Below are 24,110 nucleotides of genomic sequence, written 5' to 3' on the forward strand. Positions count from 1 at the left end.
GCATCCAGGGGCCTAAGGGACATGGCCCCAGCATCCAGGGGCCTAAGGGACATGGCCACCAGCATCCAGGGCCTAGGGATATGGCCATCCAGCATCCAGGGGCCTAAGGGACATGGCCACCCAGCATCCAGGGGCCTAAGGGATATGGCCACCAGCATCCAGGGGCCTAAGGGATATGGCCATCCAGCAGCCAGGTCGGGGAGGAGGCAGGGGAACGTGAAGGGAGCTGAGTGTGGAGAGGAGGTGGCAAGGCCTGGCCTCCCAGCTGGACTGTCTACTCCACAGGGCACAGACTGGCTGAGATCCGCTGCCGAGAGCGATGACAGTGTTTTTACCGAAAGTGCCTCCTACTGTACGGCTTCCCTCTGTCTCCTTGTTCTTGTAGTCGCAAGCCTGCAGTCCCCTGGTTGCTAGACGTGGAGGTCTAAATTTTTTTCTGACTTGTCTTGATGCCTCTTGAAGTTTACATGTTCTGTGGTTTAAAAACTGATCTCCTAAATTCAGCTGTTGGCTCCATCACTGATGTTCTGCAAGGTTAATTTTAGAAGAGTTCCTCCTCCACTTGCTATACCTTTCTGCCGATATTTTAGCTCAGTGTTTATTGCTAAACACGGAAGTCAGCAGCAGCCCCGGGGGTGGGAGAAGGAAGTAAGAAGTCCTAAGTGGAGGCATCCATTTCCGTGCAGATGTCCAGACTGGTGTCTAAGACACGGTGGCATCTTGCCTGCTCTCGGCATTGAGGCTGCAGAGATTCAGGTGGCAGAGGGGCATGTGCAGGGCTGAGCTGGACCTGTAGTGCTCATGGGTACCCTCTGCCCTATCAAGGGCCAAGGGGTGTAGCCAGTGAGGTGGGGGTACAGGTGGGCCTGGGGCATGTGTGTGAAACATATCATCAGAAAAGGCTCAAAGCAGTCCCAGAGGAGCCAGCCAGGCTGCCCCCTGCCAAACCCTGGAAGGAAGAGACAGGTAGCCCGAAGCCGGAGTGGGGGCAGAGAGCTGAGATGGAGGGTTGTGTGAGGCTGGGGGCCAGTCTTCGAGGGCGGGCAGCCTGAGGCAGGTGCCCCGGCTCCCTTGATCCTCGTGTTTCTGTCCTGCTGACTGGGTAACCATGGTCCTCGTTCCTGCCACAGGAGTCCTTCTTTCACTGGGGCGTTCGGCGTCACTGAGCCGGGCTGCTACGGCGTGATTGACATCGACACCGGGAAGTCAACGCTGTTTGTGCCTAGGCTTCCTGCCAGCCATGCCACCTGGATGGGCAAGTAAGGAGCAGTCTGGGTGATGTCACTGTGCCCACTGAGGCCGGCTGGCCAGGGGTGGGGGTGTAGCTCTCTTTTGTGGATTGCAAGGAAGGGAAGAGTAGCAAAGGGTGGGAGGGGGGGGGGTTAGGGGTCAGGCCTGTTGACAGCCTGCTCTGGGCAGAGCCCTGCATTCTCGGGTGGGAAGGGGGGCGGGCGCCACGAGCCAAAACTGTAGTCACTTTTGTTGAGAGATACTGCTTATTAATCTTAAAATTCTGGATTCCTGGCTTTGTTAAAGTGCCTGAGGCTTTGGCTCAGTGGACCAGCACTCCTGCATGGCTTCCGTGGCAGGTGGCCCTGCAGTGGGTGTGGTGGGAGTTGGCTCCAGTCAGAGAGGACAACCTAGGGCCCTTCTCTGAGGCCCAGCACTAACTGCAGGGCATTACTGGATGCCTGCTGTGTGCCCGCCTCTTGGCTAAGTTCCAAGGGCCACAGATGTGTAACCTGCCTTAGCCGGCTCACCTGAGATGGGGTAGCACAGTGTGAGAAGTGCGGGACCAGAGGCCTGAGCCTTGCTGAGACACCCCTCCCCCATCACCCATGGCACCTGCCAGCCCAGGGCCCTTGGCCGTGTCCCCCTCTCTCGGCAGCCATTCCTCTCAGCAGTGGTGCTGAGGCGGAAGCTGTACTTAAGCGGGGACACTTGAGGTGATCAGAGGATCCCGCTAAATGGTTAGTTACCACCTTCCAGCGTGTCATTTCTGCCTGGAGAGTGATTATTGTGGGCTAATGTATAAATTGCAGCCTTCACTGCCTCGTGTCCCTGAACGCTCATTACCAGGTGTGCAGGCCTGCCTGTGGCTGGTTTGAATGACAAGGCACTTGGCTGCTGCAGGGACATGCTCTGTGCAGAGGGCCAGGGCAGGCCCCCTCTGCACGCCTCTGCTTCACGTGCCGCCCTTCCCCACCAGCCCTTCAGTGCCAACCCCATAGCCTCCTTTGTTGGCCTGGCATGTGCCTCCTCTGCTGCCTTGAGCTGAGGGGTTCGCCTCATGAGCTGGTAACAGTTCTGCTCTGAGCCCGCTTGGCGGGATCCCTGGCCCTGGGCCTTCGATTGTGCTGTGAAGACTCAGCTCCAAGCTGAGTTGGCAGCGCGAGAGAAGCGGGTGGGCTTTTCCTGGCAGCGTGTTTACCTGGCTTGGCCCTGGGGAGGGAGTGGACATGCCCAATCTCGTTGGCCTTTGTGGTGGATGGCTGGGCAACCACTTAAGTTTTGCCCTTTCAGACGTCCCTGGGCAGATGACATAAACGTTTCCCTGCTGTGTCATGCGTTGGGCGGAGGGGGCACTGGAGGGTCTGCTGCCTTCTTCCCAGAGGGAGGGGCAGGGCACTGGGCATGGCTGAGCAGGGCCCAGTGAGAGCCCCCAGAGGCTCCGCACGGCCCCAGCCCTGGCTGGGGTGTGGAGGGGGACTTGGAGGAGGCCTCTGAGTAGACTGCCTGCTTTACCAGAGTGAGTCTTGTGCCGGCAGAGAAATGGGCCTCGGGTTTGGCCTGGAGCAGGCTCTCCTCAGTCCATCGGGCACGCTCCTGCTAGCTCAGCAGACCCAGGCAGGCCACGCAGGTGCTCCTGGGAAGGCGGCTCTGGCCTCACCCAGCTCTTGCCTCCCCATGGTGTTGTGACCTTCACGGTCGACCTTTACTCCACTCCTGGCGGAATCCCTACGGCTGCCTGCTTTAGAGAGGAAATGGGGTTGGCCTGTGCAGTCCACGGCCTGTCTTGCTGGAAGCCTGCTGGCGGCTGAGAGTGGTCTCTCCGCAGCGCGGGTCTGGCCTCTGGTTTCTTATCTGTGGAACTGCGACAGCGCCACTGGTGAGGCCCTGTCACTGTGGAGGTGGTTACACTTGTGACCCTGAAATGAGGTGATGAGGACGCCAGGAACAGACCGGTTATAATTTCCAGAAATGGCTACTCCCTGTGGAGAGGTGGAGTCTTCTCCCTCCTGCTTGACTCGGGTCAGGACCTGGTGGCTGCCTTGAGGCGGGAATGTGGCAGGGATCACCGTGTGGCCCTGAAGCTAGAGTGTAAGTGCACTTGTGTCTTTCTGCCTGGTTCTCGTTCTAGAACACTTGCCCTGGAACACAGCTTGTTGTGGTGGGGAGGAAGCCCAAACTCGCCCGTGTGGAGAGAACCATTGGGAGAGGAAGAAAAGGCACCTCCCACAAAAGCGTGGATTCCAAGGCCAGGCCCCCGAGTCGTTCTCTGAGTCCCAGGGCCTTGTGAGCCATCCCCCTCTCTGGGCTCTGCAAGAGTTCATGGCAGAGGTGTATGTGTTTGTGCTCCCCCACATGCGGGGGGTTTGTGCTGAAGCCCTGGTGCCGGGACAGTCTTGGTGAGGAGTTTCCTGATGGGAGCTTGGATCTGGTCTCAGAGGCTTCTCCCAGAGCCCTTCCTGCACCCTGAGGGGACCACAGAGCTGAAGCCTCAGCTCCTCTTGCCAGTGACATGTCCAGGATTAGCCAGGGCCCCTGTGCCTGGTGGCGCCCATGCCCTCAGCCTCCCTGTGGCCCTGCCTCCTGGCTCCTCCGTGCAATGTGGGCGTGGACAGTGGTGGAAGGCCGGCCTGACCAGGGCTTCTGTCTGGATGTGGGGAGGGGGCCTGAGCGCATCTCCTCATCTGTGAGTCTGTCTGCCTCTTTACGCAGAAGTCGTAAAGACTTCTGTCCTGGAGGGCGGGCATCCCCCAGGCTTGTGGGAGGAGAAACCTGGACCCTGCCTTCCAGTGGGAAGCCTGAGGGAATCTCACCACAGCCACCAACTGGGGGCCACGGGCACTTGACTGGAGGGTTTATGCCCAGGACCTGATTGGTCGGGGACAGCTATTAGCAGTTGGCTCTTCCGGAGGGTAATCTTCAGTGATACAGGAATAATGTTTTGTGTGTGGCCATGGCTGGGTTTCAGAGCCACTGTTACAAGTTCTCCTTTAGTCTGCCCTGCTTTGCCAAGCCAGCTGATTGTGTACTGCGGACATAGAGGCTTGGCTGGCCTTTGAGGGTACAAATGGTCTGCAGGGTGGGTCCGCCTGTCAGACAGGCTCCATGTGCACACTGGGCAGCCAGACGGAGCACGGTGGTCCCAAGGGTGTTCGGCTCCGGTGCAGAGCTCAGCCTTGTCTCCTGCAGGCCTGGCTCCCCACAGTGGCCTTCTCTTCCTCTGCTCTGACCATCTCCTGGCCCTCCTGTCCTGCGCGTTGGGGAGAGAAGGCATGATTGAAACAGGGCACCACTAAGGGCTTGCTTGTTTGGAGCTGCAGTTGGGGAGAGGCCGATCTGATGTGCGGCCGTTTCCAGGCGCTCTCATACTCAGTAGAGCTCGGGAGGAGTGAGGCTGATGGGATTACCTGCCCTTTGCAATCAAAGCCCACCAGACGGAACGTTTGACCTTCAGCTCCTCAGCTTCCTTTTGAGCCTCTATCTGATGGCTTTTGAAAATCCATCTGGCAGATAAAGTTGCCCAGGGAAACAACACCCCCAACTGCAGGTCTGCCATTTCCTGCGTAAACAGCCTGTCCTGTTGTCTGGCCACAGGCGTTGAGGGGCATGTGGGCAGCCTGGTGCTGGGCCTGTTCCTCACCCCAAGCCTTTTTTGGGACAGGAGTGTGGTAGTTTCAAATTTGTTTTTATGTGGAGTCTGCTTACATGGGTCTGTGCCTTTCTGATGCGAGAGTGTTCCCATCATTTTTGTCAGAGTCAGGCTTAGCTGACGGCAGCTTTAACTGCTGGCATATCGGGTTCTCGGAAAAGGCAGGAAAAGCACCCTGGACAGTGTCAGCACCCGCAGAGGGTGAGTGACTTTGGGCAAGTTGGGGGACCATCCTAGAGCCTTTGCAACTTGGTTGCGTTCTGCTCCTGTTGGGAACCTGGGGCTTCGAGCTCAGGACAGTGAGCCTGGCTCCGGGTTTGTAGGGAGGAGGCACTGCCCAGGGGTGGTGTGAGCGAATGTCTCCAGGCCTGAGGCTCTGAGCACTGCTCTTTTGAGATGGGAACTGATGTGTGTGTGTGTGTGTGTGTGTGTGTGTGTATGCCTATGTCCAGGCCTGAGGCTCTGAGCACTGCTCTTTTGAGATGGGAACTGATATGTGTGTGTGTGTGTGTGTGTGTGGGGGTGGGGGTGTGTGTAGTGGGGTGGTGTGTGTGCACAGGAGTGGAGGGGTGGGTGAGGGTGGGTGATGTGTGTGTATGTGTGTGCATGGGGGTGGGGGTGTGTGTAGTGGGGTGGTGTGTGTGCACAGGAGTGGAGGGGTGGGTGAGGGTGGGTGATGTGTGTGTATGGTGTGGCATGTGGTTCGGTGTGTATGACGTCTGTAGTGTGTTGTATGTGGTTTTTCACAGCCACTGCCCCCCACCCTGTACACACACCTGGGTCACAAGGATCAAAGCTGCTTCAGCCTGTCTGGTGGCTTTGCTCTGTCTTCAAGGGAGAGTGTGGGGCACTGATGGGGGTGCAGGACTTCGTGAGGAGGGTTGAGGGAGTTCCTCTGGCTCTTACTCCCAGTGGTTTGGGGGAGCCTGGTCCCGGCAGCCTGAGGCCTGACCAGAGGTTTGCCAGGATCCTCAGTTGGGAGCCTCTCCATGGCCCCCCCTACTGATCGCAGGCATCATTTTGGTTAGCCCTCCCCCCGGAGCCAGGGCCCTCCCCCCGGAGCCTGGGCTCTCCCCCCGGAGCCTGGGCTCTCCCTGTCCTGCTCTCTGAGGAATGCTGCCTGTGGTCCACTCACAGGCGTGGTCACCAGGAGCAGGTGCACGCATGGCTTCGGAGAGGTTTGCTTTTCTCTGACAAACTGATGGGATCTTGAAAAGGTGCTGCCTACCGATCCAGAGCAGGTGCTCCCTGTGCAGAGGGCAGAGGAAAAGCAGCAGCGCTGTCTGGCGCTGAAGGCAGGCTCTAGTCTAGGCGCTGAGAATTGATGGTAACTGCTCTAACTTCGAGGTTATTTTTTTATTAACTGCATGCAGGTGATCAGCTAGCCAGCCGACCTGCGCTCAGGAATGTCATTCTCTAGAAGTTGAACCATGGCCATTAATGTTGTCTCCTTCCCGCTGGAGGCCTGCACAGGTGGTGGCACTCGCTGCATCAGCCTTGACCCTGGGATCTGGGAAAGGCCTCCCGTCACCCCAGCTGCTGGCAGAGGCCTGCACGGCGGTCCCTAGACACTGGCTGCACCTGGATGCAGGGCCTCCTTTGAGTGGGACACTCCTCTCTCCGGCAATTAGAAGGGAGAGTGTCCGGGGTGGGCCGGCTTCCCTGCCGAGCCACCCTTTTCTAGTCCAGTTGCTTCTGTTTGGATCTCCCATATGACAGGATCTGGCCTGAGCTGCCTCCTGGACCCAAACTCCAGATAGCAGGGTGCAGGCCCTCTGTGTGGCCACCGACAGCTGGCCCTCAGCGGGCTTATAGCTGCCCAGTGACCTCTCCGGCCAGCTCCGCGGGGCTCGCGTGGACGTGCCACTCCTCCCAACAGCCCCACCAAGTCTTGGCTGCCAAGCCTCCCTTCACTGGCTTGACATGGTGACCTGGCACACTTATTCCTCAGGGTGATATTTAAGTGGTTTTTTACTATAATGAGCTCTAAAACATGAAAAATAGTACTATTCAAACTTAATTATCTTTGCCCTTTAGAGAAGAATAATGTGCAAAGTGCCAGAAAAGATGCTCACAGCCTTTCAGGTTGTATTTGTCAAATGGGTCTTCCTGTGGAGAGCCAGGCCTATCGATAGTTGGGGGTTTTGGCTCTTGAAGCCCATGTGCGCTCTGGACTGTGTCATCCAGCTCTTGAGAAGGACAGAGGGCATCTGGTGGGGTGACACCTGCACTTCCTCCCGGACATCAGGGTGGCAGCGGCAGGCTCTCCGTGGGCTGGTTGGCCCTTGGTGCTCCTTAGCGTCTGTGGCAAGTGGAATGACTTGTGGTTGGTAGGTGAAGGGTGGATAGTTGAGTGCACAACCCTGGGGCCACGTACAGATCACACCTGCCATGTGCTCACCTTCCTTTTGCCCCCTACTTCCCCCCACCTACTCTAGTTCCGCATTGTTATGGCCTTGACCTCAGGATGAGTGCACAGAAATGTCAAGTCTTCTGAGGCCTGACCACCAAGACTCCCAGGCAGGGAGGCGGGAACACATTTCCTGGGCGTCTCTATGCTGAGTGGCTTGGGTGAGCTGGGAGGATTAGGGTCTCCGTTGGGATTGGGGGTGACAGTCACCCTAACACCAAGGTGCCTGTCTTAGGGAGCATTGAGGCTGGTCTTGAAAGCAGGTCCGTGGCACTTCCCCAGTCTTTTGGGAGTTTGCGTTTGATGCCTGTCACAGCTGGAGGTGATTAAGTGACGGGCCCAGAGGTGGTTTGGGGACTTTCTGAGGAAACAGATTGTTAGTCCTGGGGCTGGGACTGGAGCCAGAGCAGTCAGAGTGGGTGATTGGTGACGCTGCCAATGGCGCGGCCTCTTGCGCTCCTGGTGTGCACTTCTGCACACGTCTGCAGCTCCAGCTCTGCTGAGAGCGTCACTCACCCCTGAGTAGCAAGGGGTCAGCCAGCTGTCTGGTAAGCTTGGAGCCGGGGCCTCCAGTGCCCCAGCAAGTGCTTGTCGTCAGTTCCTGCTGTAGGAACTGCTGATGGAGGCACCAGGCTCTGGCCACTTAACTTTGAGTCCTGGCTCAACTGTGAAAGTTAGTGTGCCTGCCTGGATTGTGCAAATTTAATCAACAGTAGGAGCTTGACACCCATTGCCCACTTCAGAGAATCCAAAGGGAAATGAAGCAAATAGTGTTCAGGGGCCCTGAGCAGCCCATTGCAGCGAGACCATCATCTCCTCGGCTCAGCTTGCTGCGTGTGGCTGTGGGCTCCCTGCTGCTGGTCCCTGGGGCCACCTGTCTGTCTCAGGTCCTCACTCTGTGCTTTGGGATTACAGTCTGGGCTGGGATGCTTGCTTGGGTAGAGAGGGAAGTGGTGCAGGCTCAGAGAGGGGAGGGATTCTGCTTCCTGGGTAGTGATGTCTGAGTGTGTCTCAAAGGCACATGGAGCCCCCTCTTCGAGGTGGCCACCTCCGAGTCCCGAAGTGCCCTCCCTGCCCTGTCCCCTCTGAGCCTGCCCAGCACCCCTGTCATCTACTCACCCTTGAGAGCCCAGGAAGCACAGTCTGGAAACCATCTGCTGTTTTCCCTTGAGGACTCTTTTGGCTCTAACACTTGGTGGCTAGAATACCATGCGATCCTAGGCAGGACCCGTGCTGATGTGGTGCCTGGGCGTGGGGTGGTGCATGCGTCATTAGACTTGGTTTTCAGCACCCTCACCCCCCTCCATGTCTAGTGCTTCTTCTCATGAGAGCCTTGTCACAGGCAGTGACAGTGACTCATCCCCTGACCTAGAGGCTGGGGGTGGCGTGGTGTTTGCCGGGACCCCCCCAGAGCAGCCGTGACCAGGAGTCCTCTGTGAGGTGGGCAAGGGCTGCCCAGCCTCCTCTGCTCTCTGTGTTCTCACTGGCTGACTTCTCAGGGCTGATGAGTAAGCTTGAACGTTTCTCATCACAGTGAGTCATGCTGATATTGACTTCTGTACGATGCTAAATCTTTAACTTTCCTTTAAAGAGGCTCTGTGGGGCCTGGGAAGCAGCTTGCGTCATACCCCAAAGAGTGGGAGTGCTGCCTGGTGGGCTTATTCCAGGTGGCCAGGGTGCAGACTCGCAGGAGGAGCAGAGGTCGACTGGGTAAGGTTGAGGGGTCAGGTGTAGTTCAGCAGTGACTTTGTGGCCCAGTACTTTGCCCCTGAATCTGTGATGGGCAGACCCACTTGGTGCCAGGTGCCAGTGGACTAGGGATGGGCCAGGGCTTCATAACCTGGGCTTGGGGGCAAGGAGGTCGCCAAACCCTGACCCTGGTGTTCCTTGTTTTTTTCTTTGAGGATCCACCCCAAGGAGCACTTCCAGGAGAAGTATGCCGTGGACAGCGTCCAGTACACAGACGAGGTCAGTAGCCGCCACCTCCTCTCTGAGCAACTCAGGGCTTCAGTTACCCCTTTGCCCTGGATTCCCTCTCCTCCCACTGCCGCAGCCTGGTGGATGTCGCAGGATGCCACCACTGGACCGCTAGCCCCTCAGTGGAGAGAGCAGGTGGGAAACGTGTACCTCAGATCTCCCAGGAGACAGGCCTCTCCTTTGCACCTCTTTTGACTCAGTGGTTGGAGCTGAGCTGCATGGGGGAGGATGTCTCTGGCAGAGTCTGATCTATGTGCCCTCCCGGCTTGGCCTGGGCCTTCCTGTCACTCCAGCCCACACTGGCACCCTCCCCTGGCTCCTGGGACCAGGTGTGGTCATGGTGGACACTGGTGCTGTTCTGGACTGTACCCTGCCTTGACTCTCTGTATTTGTCACTAAGGCCTGGTTCTTTCCCCTGGCTTTACTGTCAGGGTCCTGTGGGCATCAGAACTGGTTGAGACCCAGGGCTGAAGTCAGCAGCCAGGGGCAGGGTCTGGTGAAGAAGGTGACCGCATGGGTGAATCATCACCAGGGTGTGATGGTGCCTGACCAGAAGGACCTCGGTGAAGCAGTGCAGCTCACGTCCACAGGGCTGTGGGGCCTGCTCTGACAGCGCTCTGCCTGGTTGGATTGTGGAAGGAGGGGAACATTTGATGGATCTTTATGTTATGTCATGTGATTTCAATGCCAAATTATCCGGGAGTGACTCCTAGCATCTAAAGCAGCGGTTCTCAACCTGTGGGTCGCGAACAATGAAAATACATCCTGCTTATCAGATATTTACATGACGATTCATAACAGTAGCAAAATTACAGTTATGAAGTAGCAACGAAAATAATTTTATGTTTGGGGGTCACCACAACATAAGGAACTGTATTAAAGGGTCGCGGCATTAGGAAGGTTGAGAAGAGTCTGTTAATACTCCCGTGACCTGATGTATTGATCTCTTTGGATATAGAATCTAAAGTAGTCTGAACATTTATTTGTATGCCCTTAACAAGGTCACTGCCACTTACCTTGTGTTTCCAAGTGCTAGAGAGGGAGGGACCTGCTCATCCTGCTCAGCCCTGGGTCTCAACCAGCTCTGATACACCCTCCCCTTTGGCATCTCCCTCCTGCCTCCATCAACTGCCTCTTAACATTACTGCCTTTTGGGAACTTGACCTTCCAGGTCTCCTCAGTGCGACCTGGAGGGGCAGCCTGAGACGGGTCCTGGGACACAGCCCACCGCGTCGGAGCGTCTGTGCCGCAGCCTTCCCAGCTGCCGTCAGGCATCTTGTGACTGGGGGGAACTCAGCCTCATTCATGCTGTCATTTCTGAGGAGAAAAGAGAACTGGCCTCCAAACACAGTAAAACAGGAGGTCTTGAGGGCCAGAACAGGAAAGCCCATAATGACAGCGTAGAATCACAGCCCGCAGCTCAGCTCACGGAGTCTGTATTTATGAAGCAGGACCTTACACGAGGGCTTCGGTGAGTCCAGGGAATGGGCCCTCCTTCAGGCTCAGGCGCCTTCACAGCACCCCATCATTGTTGCCGGTTCTCAGTTTGGTCACACTGTTGCTGCTGTGGTGCCATTGGACACGAGGGCTCATGTGGACCGTGAGACAGGTCTTCACTCCAGGGTGGCACCTTCAGGCTTCAGTATTGCCAGCTCCTACAGATCCCCTCGTTCCCCTCCCGCCCCACCTGTCCCATGGTGGGCCACGGCTCTCACCCCATCACAGGGAGGAGGCCGAGGCCGAGGCTCAGAGGTGAGAAGGGCCTCATCCACGGCCCTACAGCTGGGGCAGCAGAGTTGGGATGTGGCCCTAGGACTTTTGGACCCCCGAGGCCTGACCCTTTGCCTCTGCATTTGCCCTGTCAGAAATGAGAGGGTGCTGCATCCACGGAGGTGATGCAGGCTGTCAGGTGCCTTTGATTCTCTGGCTCAAAATGGAGTCTGACAAAAGTACAGGCTGCTGGATGGACTGAGACACCTGGGCCGAGGCACTGGAGGCCCCAGGCCTGCTCCACCGTGGAAGGTGACAGGAAGCCTTCTGCTGGGGTGGGGGCGGGGGCTGGGCCAGTTCTCCGGTGCTCAGGCCCAGGGAACTTCAGGCAGCCTTGGTCTGTGACCAGCCCCAGCCGGGAAGCAGCTGACACTTGTCTCCTGCAAGAGGACAGGAAGGCCCCAGCCCCAGGCATGACTGGTCACCTGATAGCAAGTATAACATGCAGGTGTCTGATGTTGCGAACCTGGCTGTCTAGTTCCCTTCCTCCCCATGATGATCCTGAGTTTCATAATTGAGAAGGTAGAGCGAATGGTGGTTCCTTTGAGAAGGGGGCAGTCAGGAGAACCCTGAGAGGCTCTTCGAGGCATTGCTGTTGAGGTGCTGTGCAAAGGCTGGTATTCATGATGGGGTGGGAGCTGGCGAGGTGGAGGGCAGATGATACCCTTGTTCTTCTTAATGGCTGCGGGCAGATGTTGGGAGGCACGAGGGTCACCGGCTCCGATGCAGGCAGGATGGATGTAAGAGAAACCACTGTGGCAGCACAGCGATGGATGCTGCCTCGGTGTGGAGAGGCATCAGGGAGTGGTGGGGTCTGTGGCGGGACCCCTGCAGAGGCAGCTGCTATGTGGAACTGCTGGCCCAGCCTTGTTAGATACTCTGATTGTTCAAGAGTAGCTGCAAATAAATCCATATTGTTTGTGATCTTTCCTGCTGCTTAAATTTTAGAAACAAATTCAAAATTTAAATGCATTGCCAGCCAGTGTTGTGCACCCCTGTTTCAGACTGCCATGAAAAAGTTCATTCAGGCGCTGACATTCTTGTGGTGACGCCCAGATTCCCGGAGCAGTGTGGGCTTTGTGATTGTCCAGCCCCCTTTCCTGGCTCACCCGTGAAGAATGGCCTGCAGGGCTGGTTGGAGCTCTGGACATGAGGACATGTGAGGTGTCCACAGGGAGCCTTTGATTGTCAGCAGGGGAGGACCCTTGTCCATGGGGCTCTGATGAGATCTGTGTGTGCTCTCCACCTCGACCTGCTGGAGAGGCCAGGCTGCCTGGGAAATGGGTGTGGCACTGGTCTGTGAGACCTGATGGGTCCCTGGTGACCACACTTCATGGAAATGAGGCCCTGTGCTCGGCTAGTGTGGCTCAGTGGTTGAGCATTGACCTATGAATCAGGAGGTCATGGTTCGATTCCCAGTCAGGGCACATGCCCAGGTTGCGGCCTTAATTCCCAGTGTGGGACTTGCAGGAGGCAGGTGATCCATGATTCTCTCTTGTTGATGTTTTTCTCTCTCTGTCCCTAAAATCAACAAAAACGTATTCTTTAAAAAAGAAAATATATTGTAAAAAAATAAGAAGTGAGGCCCTGTGTTGACAGAGCTGTGCTGTCCTGTGTGCCCGAGCTGCATCTCAAGCCGGTAACACATAGCTGTGTCATGTCCCCTTAATTTTTGAGGCGTGGAATCAGGCTGTGTTGATGAGAGTGTAGTAGTAATGGGTCTCCACGGGGAAGGGGAAAGGCAGATGGAACTGCTAGGCAGGGGGAGGTTTGGCAGCCGCAGAGGTAACCAGGACCCACTCAAGCAATTGTGATCAATAGACCATGTGGCCCTGCCAGGACTAGCAGGCACCCGCCTCCTCTGTGGGCCGAGACTCGCCTGCACGTCCGTCCCGCGGCACTGAGAGGGCTGCTTTCTCCTCCGTTGCTCAGCAGCATGTCCTGAGCTGTTGCTAAGAGAAAAAGCATCAGCTTACACACTTGTTATCCTACCCCTTTCTCCCAAGGACAGTAGCACATGCATCCCCAAGTGCCCGCTGCTCTCGCGTTCTGCTGCTGTAATTGACAGGATGTTCTGTGCTGATGAATGGAGACCCTTCACCAAGGTGACAACGCACCAGGGCTCGAAGCCAGGCTCTCCCTTTTAATGAACCCCTCCCCCCACACACTCCAGGAGGGCCTGGGGAGTAGCAGGGACTGCAACAAGCCGATGGTTTGTGCAGCAGAGGCTCTCTGAGCAGTTACTGAGTCAGCGAGGGGGTGCCAGGGAGATGGAGCCTCAGGCACCGCTGGTGGGAGGTGGTTCGTTCAGTCTGGAGGGCATCTGGCCTTGACCATCAGAAATCTTGACAAAGTATATGGCTTTTTATCTAGAAGTTTCACTGGGTCGGATTTGTTTGTTTGTTTTAAGGAAATAAAATGTTTACGGAATTTATCTAAGGAAATAAAGGCTCATGTACAAGGATGTTCACCAGGGCATTATTTATCATAGTTAATCCTTAGAAATTATTTGTGTCCAACAGAAGAATGAATAACTTATGCCATAGCTAGTAAGAGAATATTTCACAGCCGTAGGTTTAGCTCTGGGTGCTACTCTTTTAAAACTGGAAACCTGGGCAGGTAGTCGAACCTGTAAGCCTTTCTCAATGTGAAGTCTGGATGTCTGCAGCACCGGCTCATGGTGGTTAAATGATACGCCGTCTGAAGTGCCGGCACAGGCATGACCAAGGACTCACTGGATGTTCACCGTCCCCAGTGGTAGTGACCGTAAAAACCGTGGACTTGGAGAATATTTAATGACAGGGAATAAGTGAAGCGTGTAACTTCATATGATCCAAATGTCATTACAGATCTCTGTTTTTATGTGCAGAGATAAAAGGTCTCTGGGGATGGGATTGTAGATGTGTTTTATGTTTTTATAGTTTTCAGTATCTTCCAGGTTTTCCCTGTGAGCCTCTCAGTATTAAAAAGCACATATATACACATGTCAGAACTATCAAAATGTGCACTTTAAATATGTGCAGTGTAGAATATGTCAGTGACAGCTCAGTAAAGCTGTAAAACAACAAACAGCAGATCCTCCTCACTCTCGCCCTATGTTGGGCACTAAAGCATTTCTGGTGGGTCTGTGGGGAGGGGCAAGGGCTGCAGAGAGGAGACTGTTCTCTGCCCTGGGCGCCCAGATCCCGTGGGGGCTGCAGTAGCCAAGACTCGGAGAGGACTGAGGGGTGGGGGGCCAGGAGAGGAAGAAGGTGCTCCCACCAGGGTGGTTGGCACCTCGGGTTGCAGACATCATGGCTAAGGCAGCATCATGGGCACTTGGCCAAGGGAATGATGACGGTCAGTGGGGCCAGAGAGGAGGGAGTGAATGAACCTGCCTGGGGGCAGGGGCCTCAGTCCTGAGTATGAATTGATGAAGTGGCTGCGATGGGGGAAGGCATGGCAGGCAGAGGCGAGAGCCCTAGGAAGGCATGGAGAGAGGAGTTGGCATGGTGTGCTCATTCAAGGGGTTGGTGTAGGAAGCAAGCAGCACACAGGGGCATGAGGCCTGAGTGGGCCATGGTGGAGGGATGCAGATCGGGGATGCAGGCCGGGGAATGGGAGAGGATTGGGGATGGCTGACATCCCACAGGCTGGGGGACTGATGAGGGGCAGGAAGGAAAGTGTCTGCCCTGGGATGGGAGGCTAGTGGGGCCTGTGCCTAAGAGATTGCCATACAGGTCTTTCGGGGGGGACTACTTGTCAGATGAGCGGAGGCACTGGCCTTGGAGGGTGGGCGGCTCTGGCTGCTTGGAGCCCAGAATCCTCGTGGGGCCTGGAGGCGGGATGGTATGGGGGGAAGTGTGCCTGGCTTAGGTTTGAATTCCTCTCTGCCACTTTACAGCTGTGTGGCTTTCAGAAGCCCCTTCTTCCCTGTGAGCCCCAGTTTCCTCGTCTGCTGGTTGGGGGCCACAGCAGCAGCACCTGTTTTAGGGATCTGCTCAATACACCTGAGCTGTCCTTGGGTAACGGTGGTGTATCATCTCCATCCCTCCTTGGTTGCTCTAAAGTGGATTTTTCTTTCTGACCTTTCAGATCGCCAGTGTGCTGACCTCGCAGAGTCCCTCTGTCCTCCTCACTTTGGTAAGTGTCCAGGGTCTGGGCAGTGTTTGGGCACAGGAAGGGGTTTTAGGGAGCCACCTGCCCCTGCAGAGGTCGAGGATTGAGAACCCGAGAGGAATGGTCCACGCTGATAAGTAATGACACCTTCTCAGTCTGAACAGCAAGACATCATGTCCAGGACCACATCCTCGATTCTCCGATCTCCCTGGGATGTGCTGGGATGTGAGGCCACTGTGGACAACACACCATACCCACCCCAAGGGTTAAACCCCAGCTAGAGGATGTGTTTGTGTTAGGCTGAGCTCCTGGGATTTGTGGATGTAGAATATCAATTTGCTTCCATCCTATGTCTCCTCTGTTGTTAAAAGAATTTGAAAAACACACCATGGTATCTGCTTGTGAGGGCGCTGGGCTGTGGGCCATCAGATTTTGAACCCAGGCACTGAATGACCAATGGCCTGCCGCAGGCTGGGGCGGGCCAGGCTGCTCGGTGACCCCTGGTGCCTTGCAGCCTGTGGGGCGCTCGGGCTGTGCGGGGGCACAGAGAAGGAGGCTGCTTCCTTGTGCTTCTTTGGCCTTGGGGGGCTGTAGGCATGAAAAGTGTATAACTCTTCTCTCCTCCCAGAGTGACCCTTCTCTCCTTTGTTAATTGATTTTTACAGAAATAGTTTTTCTTGGTTATTTTTGGTAGCACTTCCTGGGGTCTCTCTTTCCCGCTCTGCTGTCTGGATGGCTGAGAAGGAAGGTTGTGTTAGATGACTGTGGTCGGATGGTCCAGTGTGTTTCATTGGAGGGATCCATTAGATACTGACCTGCCTCTCCAGGGATGGCACGTTTCTCTAAATCTTTTGTTTTGTCTTTGCTCCTGTCCAAGTTCCACTTGGAGTGTCCTCACAGCGAGGGAAAGGAGAGGACTGTACCAGCATCTCTGGAAGGGCTGGATTCGACAGTGCTCTTAGCACAGTCAGTGGGGAGCATTGGTGTGCGTGTGTGCATGAGATGGGGCTAGCATGGGAGAGCAGGTTGGGGTAGAGGGCGGTCTCGGTCCCCACTCTTCCCACCCCCCTCAGCTGAGCAGCCTGAACTGGTGTCTGCAAAGAGCGCTGACAGAGGAGGCCTGTTTTCTCTGCTTTTCAAGATGCTGCAGGAGGGCCTGCCTTGGGTCAGGGTCCGGCTCGGCGTTAACCTGAAATGCAGGGAGGAATGGCTTCACCAGGCTGGGGTGCGAGCTCCAGGTTCTTCCCTAGTCTGAGCCTGGTTCTGAGCCTGGCTGGAGAAGGCAGGCCTTCAGTGCAGGCTGTGGGGTGCCACGAAGCCCTGTGTGACGCATCTGTGCCCTCACTCTCCCTCTCTCTCCCCAGCGCGGCGTCAACACCGACAGTGGCAGTGTCTGCAGGGAGGCCTCCTTCGAGGGCATCAGCAAGTGAGTCCTGGGGCCCCGGGAACTACTTCCTCCATCCTCCACAGCTCACATCTTCACCAGCAGGCCGTTACCAGTCTACAAACTAGACACGAAATACACAAACAGGAGGAGGCTCAAGGGGGTCAGACTGGACACTTTGAGGAAATGCTTAGAAAATAATTTGCCTAAACTCACTTCAACTTTTACTTTAAGGAACAGTTGCCACTTCTCTGTTGAGCTCTATAGTGAGAGTGCAGGCCCCTGAGTGCCTGGGGAGCCCTGGCCGCAGTGTAGAGCCCTGGCCGCAGTGTACGCACAGGCAGGCCCCCACTTGTGCACCTGCTTTTCCTCTAGGATCTGCTCTGAGCTCGTGGTCTTTGTTCTTATCCGCCCTTTTTCCTTACTACTGGCCTCTAACTTCTCCCAGTCCTGCTGGCAATAACTCCCCCATGTCTCCTGCTGCCCTCGCCCTAGGTCTGGACCCCCTTACCTGCCCTCACGCCTCATTCGAGCTCCAGGCCTAGTCCCCAAACCCTGTTTCCCCTTCTAGGTCTCTCCAGGCAGGAGGGCAGATTTTAGGCACACAGTGCAGCACCTCACCCTCCTCACCACTCACGCTGTGAACACGGAGGTGCCGGGTCCCTGGGCTGGGGTTGGCTGGCTCTGGGGGTCTGTGGGGTCTGTGTTGCTAGCCCAAGGCTACAACAGACAAGCCCTTGGGGTGCGCACCTGCTCCTCCAGGCTGCTGTGCCTTGATCACAGCCCCTCCCCCACCACACTGCACTGCCGCGTCCTCGGTCGTCCTTTGGTGGACTGAGGCAATGACAGAGGAAGTGCCTTATAATTATGTATGAGCCTGAGCCTCGGGAATTTGTGTGTATGTGTGATGTCTGGGTGATTAGGAAGGATTATGAGCTCATAAATATGCAAGACTCCCCCCTCCCCCCACATAAGAGAGATGGGGCAGGGGTGCAGGTGTCAGGTTTGCTTCTTTTCATCGCTCAAATCTCCGCATCCTCTTGGGAGTTTTCCCAGAGCAGCCATATCTCCCACGCTGGCAGCAATTAGCTCAGCTCGTTGAAATGCTGGCCATGGAGATGCTGTCTTTCCTAGGGCCTTGGAGGGCGTGTGTGTCGCAGGGCATAACCCGCTGCCGCCTGTGCTAAGTCAGGCCTCCTCTGATCACTCCAGCACTGCCAGGTGCCGGTGCTCAGCGTCCTGCTCACCTGCCTCCACCTACACCAGGGGATGGCTCTGTGGTCCCATGGGCCGGCCCCTCCAGCCTCTGCTTCATTCTCTGCTTTGCCGGGAGGGCCCTGAGCTAGGAGGAGGGAGCCCTGATGGCCCCTTGCTGGCCAGCTCTGTGACCTTAGCAGAAATTGTCCTCTGAGCCTTGGCTTCGCCATGTGTGACATGCTTAGACCTGTCGGGATAAAATGAGATCCACTCATCTGGAGCCTAGCGTGGAGCTGGTGTTCGGTAAATGGTCACTCGTGAGCAGACCCCATCAAGTCCCGTTGCCCCTCTGAGCCGCGTCTCAGTCTCTCTGTGCAGTGGGCCAGGGAGACTTCAGGATGGCTGATTACAAAACCCTGGGTGTGGGTGAGCTGTGGGGCTTCGGGCTGTGTCTTTGCTTGCCCTCCAGAGGTTTCTGCTGCAGATAATGCCTGCTCAGCACCGCAGAACAGGTCTGGTGGGTGGTGTGGCAGGCCTGGTTCTTGGGGAGCTCAGGATGTAGCCCCTGAGAGCGGAGCACACTGGCTGCTCCCTAAGGTTTCCTGGAGAGAGGTGGGTTGCGGTGGAGGCTCAGGGACATCATCACTGTCATCCTGACCCCCCTGGCAGTCCTCCCGCTGTGAACCCAACCTCTCCCTCCATGAGCAGACCCCAGCTTCTGTTTCCTGTTCCTCCCGAGTCTCTGCAGCCCCTGCCAAGAGCCCAGAGGATCCTGTGCTTGGTCAGCCCCACCGACATGGTCAGCATTTGGGAGGCTTTTTAGAGAACCAGGGGCTGCTCTAACTTTGCACATTTTCCCCCAGGAGCTGGGGGGTCCCTCTCCAACCCATGATCCTGTCCAGAGGGGGGCTGACAATGAGGTGCTCCCCAGGCCCCCCACTGCTGCGCATGGGATTCCTTACCATACCCATGAGTGGGGCTCAGTTTCCTGGCCTGCTGATGTATTGCATGTGAGAGCCTCCCTGTGTGCCTCTCTGCTTTGGGGTCCTTTGGCCTGCTTGTGGTTCTCCCTCCCCTCTGTCCCCTGGGGGCTTGTCCCCTATGCCTCCCTCTGGGCCTCCCATCCTACTGTGCAGTGTAGTTCCACCCCACTACACATCCACGGGCACTGACCCCGGCCCAGCCTCTGCATCCAGCCACCCACCGTGCTTTCCCTGCAGTCACATGTTTTCCTGGGACCTAGTACAGCCCAGCCCCCTGCCTTCCACCCACACTGGTTGTTGGTACCTCGACTCTGCCACCTCATGGCCTCAGTGCCAGCCTGGGGAGGCTCTTGTCCTTGAGGGCCACTGCAGTTCAGTGGAGCTCACCTGTCTGCCCTCAGCAGCTCCAGCTGTTGGTGGGGATAATTATAGCCTGATTCCTAAGCAAGAGGAATCTTGCTGTTGTCCTACTTTCTAGTGCTCAACTGCTTTTTATCACCGGTGCTTCTTGCTGCCCTAATGAAATGCCTTATTCCTGGAATTGTGGGGTTGTGGCCCTTTTGAACTTTCTTGCAACACATCCCATCTTGGATCCAAATTGACCTGCTTTAGCAGAAGTTCAGGTTTGCCCTCTCAGTTTGTGCTGATGGCCGTCCCAGGCTGCCTGGGAGAGGAGGGAGCTTGGCAGAACAGTGGTCTCACCGTCCACTTATGCCCAATCCTCTGGGTCCTACTCCCGCTGAGTGAGCAGCCCGTGACCCCTCCAAGTGTGGCTTCTCGGGTTGGCCGCTCGAGTCTGTCACACTGGGGCTCAGTGTTGGTAGGGCTGTGGGTTTGGTCCTGGGAGTCCTCAGAGCTCCCTCCCCCTTCCCAGATCAGGGCTAGGCCTGCTGCCCGCAGCAGGGCGTGTGCCAGGTCTTGCAGTGGTGGGGTTGGTAGAGGACCAGGAGCAAGGGGAACAGGGAGCCAGAGATGGGGTAGGGATGGTGGACGTGCACTGGGGTCTCCCCATGGCCTGGGCTCCCTAGACTCAAGGGGTGTGGCTTTGTCCTTCCTGGGGAGCCAAGGTGAAGGGAGAGGTAGGGATGGTCTGCCAGGCCTCTGGCTGAGTTTGGGCTCTGGCCCAGGCCCTGGCTCCCATGTATGGCTGGTTTGGAGCAGGGACAGTTCCCGCAGGAGGTGTGGAAGGAGCAGGCTCCTCTGTGGGCTGTGGCCAGAGGATGGGGTCAGGCTCATGGTCAGGTCCTGGTAAGGGCATGGCCGGGCTGGGCTGGGGCTGGGTGAGGCGCGGCTGAGATGGAGGGACAGCTCTGCAGTCAGGAGGACACGAGGCTTCTTCCTGTGGGCTTTGGCCACCACAGCTGCCTGAAGGGTTGGCCCTGCAGCCTGGGGGCAAAGTCAGACTTGCTAGATCTGTGTCCTCGCTGAGGAAGTGGACTTTCGAGCCAATTGTTCTGAGAGAGATGCTGACTGGGAAGGGAAAGAGGAGGTATGTGGGGGCCCAGGTGGCCTTAGCCAAGGCTCACTCATACATCACGTTCATATAGCTTAATGGGGAACGTTCCTGACAGGAGAGCTCCCCTGAAACCAGGCCGAGGGTGTGCCCAGGAGCCAGGGATGGGGTGGGGCGTGAGGTACAGAGGGCTCTGTTTCATACTGTTGCCCGACAGGAATATGGTTGATACTTGACATCAGTTGCTTAGTCAGGATCTACTTATTTCTTATCTTTTGGCATTTACTTAAATTGCTTTGCATATTTGAAGACCATCAGCTACAAATTAATTCCATTAAATAAGCAGTTAAATATGAAATTGCTGGATTTGGGGATTATTATTTCAGGAATATTAATATTTAAAGATGTGAATTTTAAAAACCACGAAGTAGAGGGACATTATTAAAACTGGGCAATTACAGCAAAGTACTGGTCTGTGGCGTGGGGACCTTGGCTTTCTGGTTACTGTTAACTTGTGTATCAAGTTAGTATTTGGGATTGGGCTTCTAGTTACGGCCCTTGGAATCTCCACGAGAGAGAGATCCTGCAGGGACAAGAACCTGCCTCAGCCCCTAGGAGGGGCGGGGAGTGGGGGCTCTTCCAGGGCCGGCTTTCCAGGCAGGCCTCGCTGTCCTCCTTGGGTTACAAACTGCAGGAGGAGGCCAGCGGCTGGGGCAGGGGAGTGTGGGCCCACGCTACTTACCCTGCATCACCCAGCCCGCAGGTGGAGCCCACCAGGGAATTAGCCTGTGCTAGGACACGCCCCCGCCCCACCCCCACCAGCTCAGGCACTGGTGGGTTTGTGTGTTTTTTTACACAATTACATGCTCATCATAGAAAATGCTAACTAGCACAGTGGCAAAAGCAAGGAATATCTGAATTTCATAGCCCTGACTTAAAGCCTGTCAACATTGTGGTGAATGTTTTTTGGACCCTTCTGTGTGTGAGTGTGTTTGTCTGGGTGTTTGGTTTCTGCGTGTGCGTTTGTGTGAGTGTATGTGTTTCTGCACGTGTATATATTTGGGTGTGGATCTTTGTGTGTTAGTCTAAGTGTATGTCTGGGTGTGTGCGTCTGGGCATGTATTCATGTCTCGAGTGTATGTGCCTGAGTCTGTGTGCATGTATGTGTTTGTCTGTATTTGTGAATATACACCTGTGTGCATTTGTGTGTCTCTGGGTGTGTGTCTGTTGTATACACATCTGTGTGTGTCTGTGTGGCCTCTTCTCTAAGTATACTGCCTTTGTGTGAGTTCATGTTGTCTGTCATGTTAGCTGTGTTTGTTTATGTGCTGGGTCACTGCTGCTTGGGGGTATGTGGGTGGATGTGTGTATACGCACGTACATTTGTACAGTGAAATTTTACTGGTGCGTTTGGCTGTTGAGGAGATAGGCCATTGCTTTTCCTAATGTCAAAGTGACATTTGGCGAAATGGGAGGCAGAGTCTGTGTTGTCGTCTTGATTTATGTCATCTGCTGCTCTCTCTGTTCTTCACGCTGAAACATGTTGGCTGCCTGTGTTCTCTGATATTTCACAAGTAGGGCTTTGATTCTACAACGTTTTGGTTGACTTTGAATTAAGTAGTCTTACATGTGTATTAGGAATCCAAAAGCTTTGGCCATCTACCCACCCATACCCCTTCTCTCTTTTCTCCCCTGTCCCTAAGCGTCCTCGTCGGGCTTGGCCAGGAGTGGGTGTGACAGCCTCACAACATGGCAGTAGATTGTTGTTTTTAAACACCAGTAACGAGGCCGTGGAGAGTCCCTGGTTGGTCATAGCCCGCATGCCCTGTGTGTGATATCCTGACCCGAGAAGTCACAGGGCTGAGGACGCAGGGGGTTGAGGGCTTGCCAAGCGCTCTCTGCTGAGGCCTGTCCTTTCTTCTAGACCACGTCGGGCGCCCCCAGCTGTCTCCTGATAGCTTGAGCTGCGGATTGCACACGACACTGTCAGGGATATGCCGATCTGATCCTTCTCTCTCCTGAGGTCCCCTTTTCAATTATGTTCATCCCAGCAAAAAACAACTTTTGGCTTTATAGATTTTTCTTTACTGTATATTTGCTTTTTATTTCATTAATTTCTGTTCTTTTTAATTTTCTTCTCATTTCTTTAGGTTTATTTGTTCTTTAGCTTCTTGAGAAAGAAGAAAGGGACATTCTTATGATGAGAACTTAGATCATGGTTTTCAGTGTTCTTTTCCACTAAATACATTTAGAGCTATACATTTTCCTCTAAGCACTGTTTTAGTTGCATCTCACTGGTTATATTTTATGTTTTTATTTTCTAATTCCATTATTTCTTCTTTGAACAGTAGCTTAATTTCCAAACAATTTGGGATTTTATATTCTTTTTGTTACTGGTTTCTAGTTTAATTCTACTGTAATTGGTAAACATGTTCAGGATTTTAATACTTTGAAGTTTGTTAAAACTTCCAGCATATGATCATTAAGATAAATGTTTCTTGGGTACTTGAAGAGAGCATGTTGTTGGCTGTAGTGCTCTGTATATGTCAGTTAAGTCAGGTTGATTAATTGTAATTATTCATATTTTCTGCATCTTTCTTGATTTCTCTGCTTGTTCTATCACCACAAGAGGTATGAGAAAATGTCAAACTGTGCTTTGTGGATTTATGTCTTTTCTCATTCTGTCAATTTTATAAATGGACTTTATTGAAATAAAGTGTACATGTAAGATTCATTATGTACATAATTCATAAGTTTAAAAGAACAGCTTTATTGGGATACAATTTACATACATTACAATTGACCTGTTAAAGTGTACAGTTAAATGGCTTCTGTATATTTACGGATTTGTGCAGTTATCATCACAATCAATTTTAGAATATTTTCATCATCCAAAAAGAAATCCTACCCACTAGGAAGTCATTTCCCATTCCCCTAGCAACCACTAATCTACTTTCTGTCTCCATGGATTTGCCTACTCTAGCATTTGATAAAAATGGAATCGTGCAATATGTGGCCTTTGTATCTGGCTTCTTTCATTTAGCATGTTTTCAGAGTTCATTCATGTTGTAGCATGAATCAGTTTTGCTCATTTTTATAGCTGAAAAAATATTCTAGTCTATAGATATATACCATATTATGTTTGAATGTTTATCAGTTGGTGAACTCTTGGTTGCTTCCACCTTTTAGCTGTTAAGAGTAATGCTGCTGTGGACATTGATATACAAGTTTTTGTGTGAACATATGCATTCAGTTCCTTTGTATATATTCCTAGGAATGGAATTTCTGAGACATATGGTAACTCTGTGTTAAATTTGTTGAAGAAATTGTTAAACTAACTTACATTCCCTCACCAACACTTGTTATTATCTATCTTTTTTATTGTAGCCATGTAAGTGGCTGTGCAGTAGTATCTCATTATGGTTTTTATTTGTGTTTTCCTGATAGCTAACAATGAGCATCTTTTCTTGTGCTTATTTGCCATATGCATATCTCCTTTAGAGAAATGTCTATTTAGATCCTTTTCCCATTTTTAAATTGTGTTGTAATTTTATTGTTGTACTAGAGGCCCGGATTCGTGCACAGGTGGGGTCCCTCGGCCTGGCCTGCGCCCTCTCACAATCTGGGACCCCTCGGGGGATGTCGGAGAGCCGGTTTCGGCCTGATCCCTACAGGTGGGGTCCCTCAGCCTGGCCTGTGGGGATGGGGCCAAAAACAGTAGTCCGACATCCCCCGAGGGGTTCCAGATTGCGAGAGGGCTCAGGCTAGGCTGAGGGACCCCACCGGTGTACCAGACCTCTAGTATGCATATAAGATCTTTGGTTAATCTCTTCCCACCCTACCCTCTCCCCGCTTCCCTCTGAGATTCATCAGTCTGTTCCATGTTTCCATGCCTATGCATTTGAGCGTCTGACCCCTGGTGGTCAGTGTGTTGTCAATAAGCTACCAGTAAAAATGGT

At 54.3% G+C, this 24,110-nt stretch overlaps 1 protein-coding gene across 1 annotated transcript in view; it reads left to right on the forward strand.

Moving 5' to 3' along the window:
• The window catches only part of PEPD (peptidase D), a 115,975-nt gene that overhangs the window by 10,022 nt on the left and 81,843 nt on the right, over positions 1-24,110 (forward strand). Inside the window, 5 exon segments of the mRNA XM_006095976.3 lie at positions 1,131-1,148; positions 1,150-1,259; positions 9,194-9,257; positions 15,111-15,158; positions 16,499-16,560. Coding sequence (XP_006096038.1) covers positions 1,131-1,148; positions 1,150-1,259; positions 9,194-9,257; positions 15,111-15,158; positions 16,499-16,560 — 302 coding nt within the window.

Source organism: Myotis lucifugus, unplaced genomic scaffold (genome assembly GCF_000147115.1).
Source record: "Myotis lucifugus unplaced genomic scaffold, Myoluc2.0 scaffold_164, whole genome shotgun sequence".
Lineage (NCBI taxonomy): Eukaryota > Metazoa > Chordata > Mammalia > Chiroptera > Vespertilionidae > Myotis > Myotis lucifugus.